The 7,732-nt window shown below is 46.9% G+C and overlaps 1 protein-coding gene across 1 annotated transcript in view; it reads right to left on the bottom strand.

The window, feature by feature from the left end:
* The window catches only part of c11h1orf52 (chromosome 11 C1orf52 homolog), a 6,410-nt gene extending 3,603 nt beyond the window's left edge, over positions 1-2,807 (bottom strand). Inside the window, exons 1-2 of the mRNA XM_043700071.1 lie at positions 2,463-2,807; positions 416-608 (exon numbers count right to left, since the gene is read on the bottom strand). Of these exons, the coding sequence (XP_043556006.1) occupies positions 416-608; positions 2,463-2,807 (538 nt within the window). The remainder of the gene's footprint in view (positions 1-415; positions 609-2,462) is intronic.
* Between the last annotated feature and the right edge of the window lie 4,925 nt (positions 2,808-7,732).

Here is a 7,732-nt window from a genome sequence, read left to right as displayed (position 1 = left end):
CTCTGCAGGCTCCCTGCCTCTATTCCTGATGAAGGGCTTTTGCCCGAAACGTCGATTTTCCTGCTCCTCGGATGCTGCCTGACATGCTGTGCTTTTCCAGCACCACTCTAATCTAGATCTGTAAGGTGTCTACCTGGAGCCTACAGTACAGCACCAGCTCTCAGCTCTTAAACTCTAGACTTTGCGATCAACAAAGAAAAATACCCCATGTACTCTCTTAACTGCAACAGCTTCTTGAAATTCATCAAGTCATGACAGTCAGTTAATAGAATTGCGACAGAGCCAGTGCCCTGTCATTTTGCATCCAAACACCTTTGGGCTCAGGGGCATCTGAAACAAATTGACATTTAATGCGCAAAGAATTTAAACTCAAAGTGTGCCATGTGTTTGAGCGACTAGGGCTTGCTCATCGTACCTGACTCAGAGATTTCAGGCTCTTCTGGAAGCAAGGCAGCTTTGCGTTGTGGAGCGTCCTCCCCGTTGTCCTGGTACATGCAAGACCACTTGACTGCCATGTCCACACCTGATGGTGGCTTTTTCTCTTCCACTGCGTATGTCTCTGGTGGAGGCACAGCATTTGTTTTCCAGACCTTGAACTCTCTTGGCGGCTGTCAAATGAGCAGCAAAATGGAGCCATGTAAACCATTAGTACACTAAAAAAAATTAAAAATAAACAATCTTTTCACTTGGTTTGCTGAGGGGTGACCGTACAGAGGTTTATAAAATCATGAGGGGCATAGAAAGAGTAAATAGACAAGGTCTTCCCCCTGGGGTGGGGGAGTCCAGAACTAGAGGGCATAGGTTTAGGGTGAGAGGGGAAAGATATAAAAGGGACCTAAGGGGCAACTTTTTCACACAGAGAGTGGTACGTGTATGAAATGAGCTGCCAGAGGAAGTGGTGTAGGATGGCACAATTACAGCATTTAAAAGGCATCTAGATGGGAATATGAATAGGAAGGGTTTAGTGGGATATGGGCCAAATGCTGGCAATAGGGTCTAGATTAGTTTAGGATATCTGGTTGGCATGGAGGAATTGGACCAAAGGGTCTGTCTCTATGCTGTACATCTCTATGACTCTAACTCCAAATACTACAAAAACAAATTTAATTACATTGGTAAAAGTAACATAGCGAATGCCATATTCTGATAAAAAAAACCATTAAACTAAAATGTCAACTCTTTTTCTCACATGCTGAGGTTTTCTAGCATTTTTAATTCTTATTGCATTTATATAATGTGTTGGGGTGGGGAGGTTAGCTCAATTGGCTGGAAGGCTGGTTTACAATGAAGAGTAATATCAACAGTGTTACCTCTCAGGTCTCTCCTCCTTAACCTCTCCCATCACCTGAGACGTAGTGACCCTCAGATTAAATCACCACCAAGTCTCTTCTAAGTAAAGAGCAGCCCTATGGCCCAGTAGAACTATGGAGATTTTGCCTGTACCTTGAATGTATTACAAAGATGCTTCATATTTAATATTTATTGGAAGACTTAGTTTTTAAAAGAATTGAAAAATTATCAATTCATTTCAAATTGCTGAAAATATTTGGAGTGGTTTCTTTTATCAAGGGTTACTGGGAGACTTTTTTGTAAATAAAGCTTCTAAGAAACATGTGATTGGTGAAAATTGCTAGGGCTGTTTGAAGAGATTGGAAGCTCACTTTCATCTGATCTTCTGTTGGGGATAAGAAAGCTGTCATGTAGAATTGCCCAGCTGATCACTCCAACTTCTAATACAAAAGAGTTCTTGTTGAATTTGGGGGTGAAACCTCTAAGTCCATTACATTAGATACTGGGCTCAATACCTCTTGCGATTTCCCAAATGCGGTCTGACCAAAGCCTTACCCAGTCTCAGCGGTACATTTCTGCTCTTGTATTCTTAACCTCTCAAAGTGAATGCCTTCCCAACTGCTCTACGGCCTGTTCCCCAGGACACACACCGAGACAACCACTGACTGCACCGAGAGGACCATCAACTCGGTGAAACTTGCTCTTTGGCCTGACCGAAACTAGCTGGTCTCCCAGAGCAAGGAACTGACCCGAAGTGAGTGTTGCAGACTGACACCTTCCAAGGTCGAGGACTTGGCGCTGGGGGCCACAGTAAAGGAGAAAGTGAGGGCTGCAGATGCTGGAGGTCAGAGCCTAGGTCAGAGCGGTGCTGGAAAAGAGCAGCAGGTCAGGCAGCGTCCGAGGAGCATGAGCCCTTCCTCAGGGATCAAACACATTAAAGCTCAGGGCAACTGCTGCCGAGGTGCAGCGGGGAAATACCACCGTCCGAGGTCTTCGTGATGAAGTTAAATGGGGTAACATTCAGTTACCAGACCCTCCCGGTGTCTCAGAGACACATAAACACTGACATTGAACGTGTAAGAGGGGCGTTGGGATAGAGTCAAACCCCGGCGGTTGTCGGTTTGTTTCCGTCACGTACAGAACACAATCAACATCGACGTCGAGGCCCTCACCTCCTCCGGGGCCCTCACTACCCGCTGGTCCCAGTTGATGAGGCCGCTCCTGGGTCCGCCCAGGAAACTGGGTCTGGAGACGCTGCTGAACAGCTCGTCCGGCCGGGGCAGAGCGGCCTGCGAGGCCGGGGCCTGGGCCTGGGCCTGGGCCGGGGCCTGGGCTCCTCCTGCCCGGACACCCTCAGCCGTGGGCCCCGGCTCCGGCCCCGGCTCTGACTCGCTCTCCGACCCCGAACTCCCGTAACCGGCGAAATACGACAGAGGGTCCCGGTCCGCCATAGCAACCGGAACCGGAACCGGCCGCCAAGGAGGCGGCGAGTCAGAAAGAGTGAACACACTCCACATGACCTCCCAGGTAAATTACCTCCCAAACTCACTGCCCCCTGCAGGTCATTAGGGGAGTGACCTCCCAGACACACCGCCCCCAGCAGGTCATTAGGGGAGTGACCTCCCAGACACACCGCCCCCAGCAGGTCATTAGGGGAGTGACCTCCCAGACTCACCGCCCCCAGCAGGTCATTAGGGGAATGACCTCCCAGACACACCGCCCCCAGCAGGTCACTAGGAGAATGGCCTCCCAGACTCACCGCCCCCTGCAGGTCCCCAGGGGAATCGCGCTCTAACCTCCAGGGTTACTAAAAAATAAAGGCCACAATCACAGATTTAGCAATACACAGAATACAGAACATTGAAAGATATTTATTCCACAATCATATTTCATGAGAGGGAGTGGAGTACATACTAGATCAAGATGAAAGTGCAGAGAAAGTTTTTAATGTTCTTGGCAACCATTTGGAGCATATTATTTTTTTCTCTTTTAAAATAATATAAGGGCGATTATAATTTAAAGATGTAGAGTTCCAGGATGTGGATTTAATCATAATGATTGATGAACCAAAACATTCATTGGGTTTCTACACATTATGACCACCTCCTTCCATTCCCTCCAGAGAAATGACCAAGAGTTACTGTCATTTACTGGAGCCCAGTTTTGGAAAGATTACTTAGTTATTGGTACGCCATTGGGTGTAGGTTATCGGGGTATGAGGAGAGGCTGGGAGTGTTTTCACTGGAGTGCGGGAGGTGACCTTACCATAGAATCCCCACAGTATGGAAGCAGGCCATTCGGCCCATTGAACTGGAGCTGGATGAACTTTGGATCATTCGGGAGACAGAGGGGGTAATTGAGAGGACTTACAGGGAGGTAGTCACACCTCAGGTATAAGAAGAAGGTAGACGGGTTACCATCAGAGGACGGAAAAGGAACTGGCAGTCAGTGCAGGGATCCCTGTGGCTGTTCCCCTCAATAACAAGTGTACTGTTTTGGATACTGTTTACGGGGGATGACTTACCAGGGCTAAGCCATAGGGCACAGGTCTCTGGCACAGAGTGTGTCCCTGTTGCTCAGAAGGGAAGGGGGGAAGAGTAGCAGAGCATCAATTATTGGGGACTCCATATTTAGGGGGACAGATAGGTTTTGTGGGAATGAGAAAGACTCACAGTTGGTGTGTTGCCTCCCAGGGCTCATGATGTCTCAGATCATTGTTTCAGGATACTTAAGAGGGAGGGAGAGAAGCTCCAAGTCGTGGTCACATAGGCACCAACGACATAGGTAGGAAAAGGGATGAGGGTGTAAGGCAGAAATTTAGGGAGCTCGGGTGGAAGCTTAGAGTTAGAACAAACAGAGTTGTTATCTCTGGTTTGTTGCCCGTGCCACGTGCTAGCGAGGTGAGGAATAGGGTGAGAGAAAGTTGAACACATGGCTACAGGGATGGTGCAGGAGGGAGGGATTCGGATACCTGGATAATTAGAGCTCTTTCTGGGGTTAGGGGGGACCTCGACAAACAGAAAAACTACGGACCTTGAGGTTTGGGGGCATTCAAGAATCTGCTTCCTGAGTGTCACGGTTTTTTGTTTGCCAATAAAAGACCTTCTCCTTGACAAACTCTCTGCATCTCCTGGTGATTCTCTACATTTTCTCCACGACAGTAGGATCAAAGAAAACCCTAAAGCTTTCCATAGCTATATCAGGAATAAAAGAATGACTAGAGTAAGATTAGGGCCAATCAAGAACAGTCATGGGAGGTTGTTCATGCAGTCCGAGGAGATAGGAGAAGCGCTAACTGAATACCTTTCGTCAGTGTTCACACAGGAAAAAATGACAGTGTTGTTGAGGAGAATACTGAGATAGAGGGTAATAGACTAGATGGGATTAAGGTTCATAAGGAGGAGGTATTAGCAATTCTGGAAAGTGTGAAAATAGAAACGTCCCGTGGGCTGGATGGGATTTATCCTAGGATTCTCTGGGAAGCCAGGGAGGAGATTGCTGAGCCTTTGGCTTTGATCTTTATGTCGTCATTGTCTACAGGAATAGTGCCGGAAGACTGGAGGATAGCAAATGTTGTCCCCTTGTTCAAGGAGGGGAGTAGAGACAACCCTGATAATTATAGACTAGTGAGCCTTACTTTGATTGTGGGTAAAGTGTTGGAAAGGATTTATAATCATCTAGAAGGGAATAAGCTGATTAGGGATAGTCAATACAGTTTTGTGAAGGGTAGGTCATGCCTCACCAACCTTACTGATTTCTTTGAGGAGGTGACAAAACAGGTGAATGAGGGTAAAGCGGTTGATGTGGTGTACATGGATTTCAGTAAGGTATTTGATAGGATTCCCTAAGGTAGGCTATTGTAGAAAAATATGGATGCAAGGAATTGAGAATGATTTAGTGGTTTGGATCAGAAATTGGCTAGCTGAAAGAAGATGAAGGATGGTAGTTGATGGGATATGTTCATCCTGGTATTGGGGTACCACAAGGATCTGTTTTGGGGCCACTGCTTTTTGTCATTTTTATAAATTATCTGTATGAGGGTGTGGAAAGATGGGTTAGTAAATTTGCGGATGACACTAAGGTCAGTGGAGTTGTGGATAGTGCTGAAGAGTGTTTTAGGATACAGAGGCACGTATATAAGCTGCAGAGCTGGGCTGAAAGGTGGCAAATGGAATTTAATGCAAAAAAGTGTGAGATGATTTACTTTGGAAGGAGTAACAGGAATGCAGAGTACTGGGCTAATGGTAAGATTCTTGGTAGTGTAGATGAGCAGAGAGATCTCAGTGTTCATGTACATAGATCCCTGAAAGTTGACACCAAGGTTGATAGGGTTGTTAAGAAGGCATATGGTGTGTTAGCTTTTATTGGTAGAGGGATTGAGTTTCGGAGCCATGAGGTCATGCTGCAGCTGTACAGAACTCTGGTGTGGCCACACTTGGAGTATTGTGTACAGTTCTGGTCACCGCATTATAAGAAGGATGTGGAAACTTTGGAAAGGGTGCAGAGGAGATTTACCAGGTTGTTGCCTGGTATGGAGGGAAGGTCTTTTTCCTCAGATGGTGATGGCGAGCACGAGGGGACATAGCTTTAAATTGAGGGGTGATAGATATAGGACAGACATCAGGGTTAGTGTCTTTCCTCAAAGAGTAGTAGGAGCATGGAACGGCCTGCCTTCAACAGTAGAAGACTCGCCAATGTTAAGGACATATAATTGGTCATTGGATAAATATATGAATGATAATGGAATAGTGTATAGTGTAGGTTAGGTCGGCTTCAGATTGGTTTCATAGGGCCTGTACAGTGCTGTAATGTTTCATGTTCACCTGGACCCAACCCCCTCCCCCTACCCTATCCCTGTAACCCTATCCTTGTAACCCTGTGTTTCCCAGGGCCAATCCACCCTGACCTGCACATCTTTAGACTGAAAGAGGAACCTGGAGCACCCGGAGGAAACCCACGCAGACACGGGGAGAATGTGCAACCTCCTCACAGACAGTCGTTCGAGGCTGGAATCAAACCCAGGTTCCTGGTGCTGTGAGGCAGTTGTGCCAACCAGTGAGCCACTGTGTTGCCCCAAGCTGTTCAAAGGTTTAGATTAGAGTGGTGCTGGAAAAGCACAGCAGGTCAGGCAGCATCTGAGGAGCAGGAAAATCGACGTTTCGGGCAAAAGCCCTTCAACAGGAATAGAGGCAGAGTGCCTGCAGAGTGGAGACATAAATGAGAGGATGGTGGGGGTGGGGAGAAAGTAGCATAGAGTACAATAGGTGAATGGGGCCTGACCTGCTGTGCTTTTCCAGCACCACTCTAATCTAGACTCTGGTTTCCAGCATCTGCAGTCCTTGTTTTTACCCTGTTTAAAGGTTTGCTTTCCACAGAGGACCAACGAGCCAAGTACCGAGCAGTCCAGCAAGCCGAGCACCAAGTGGAGCAGTGAGTGTGTTTCTGAGTACAGCAATGATGTCAGAAGTACCAATACCCATGCACATGTCTATCAACAGAATTCCTGATTTCTGTCCATGATGTCAACACCAATAAATTCCTGTACCCATCTTCTATCAGGAGAAACCTCATCATTTAATCTGTCCTTTCCAGAATCTTGCTCCTTCTCATTTTGAAGTGGTTGTTGTAGAGTCATAGAGTCATAGAGATATACAGCATGGAAACGGTCCAACCCGTCCATGCTGACCAGATATCCCAACCCACCTGCCAGTACCCGGCCCATATCCCTCCAAACCCTTCCTATTCATATACCCATCCAGATGCGTCTTTAATGTTGCAATGGTACCAGTCTCTGGCAACTCATTCCATACACGTACCACCCTCTGTGTGAAAAAGTTGCTCCTTAGGTCTTTTTTAAATCTTTCCCCTCTCACCCTAAACCTATGCCCTCTAGTTCTGGATTCCCTGGCCCCAGGGAAAAGACTTTGTCTATTTCTCCTATCCATGCCCCTCATGATTTTATAAATCTCTATAAGGTCACCCCTCAGCCTCCGATGCTCCAGGGATAACAGCCCCAGCTTGTTCAGTCTCTCCCTATAGCTCAAATCCTCCAACCCTGGCAACAGATGAATTAAACTCCATCTGCCACTCCTCAGCCCATTGGCCCATCTGATCAAGATCCTGTTGTAATCTGAGGTAACCCTCTTCGCTGTCCACTACACCTCCAATTTTGGGGTCATCTGCAAACTTACTAACTATACCTCTTATGCTCACATCCAAATCGTTTATATAAATGATGGAAAGTAGTGGACCCAGCACTGATCCTTGTGGTCACAGGCCTCCAATCTGAAAAACAACCCTCCACCAACACCCTCTGTCTTCTACCTTTGAGCCAGTTCTGTATCCAAATGGCTAGTTCTCCCTATATTCCATGAGATCCAACCTTGTCAAATGCCTTACTGAAGTCCATATAGATCACATCTACTGCTCTGCCCTCATCAAT

This window comes from Chiloscyllium plagiosum, chromosome 11 (assembly GCF_004010195.1).
Source record: "Chiloscyllium plagiosum isolate BGI_BamShark_2017 chromosome 11, ASM401019v2, whole genome shotgun sequence".
Lineage (NCBI taxonomy): Eukaryota > Metazoa > Chordata > Chondrichthyes > Orectolobiformes > Hemiscylliidae > Chiloscyllium > Chiloscyllium plagiosum.
The sequence above is the reverse complement of the archived record's forward strand: the minus strand, read 5'-3'. Positions and strand labels throughout refer to the sequence as shown.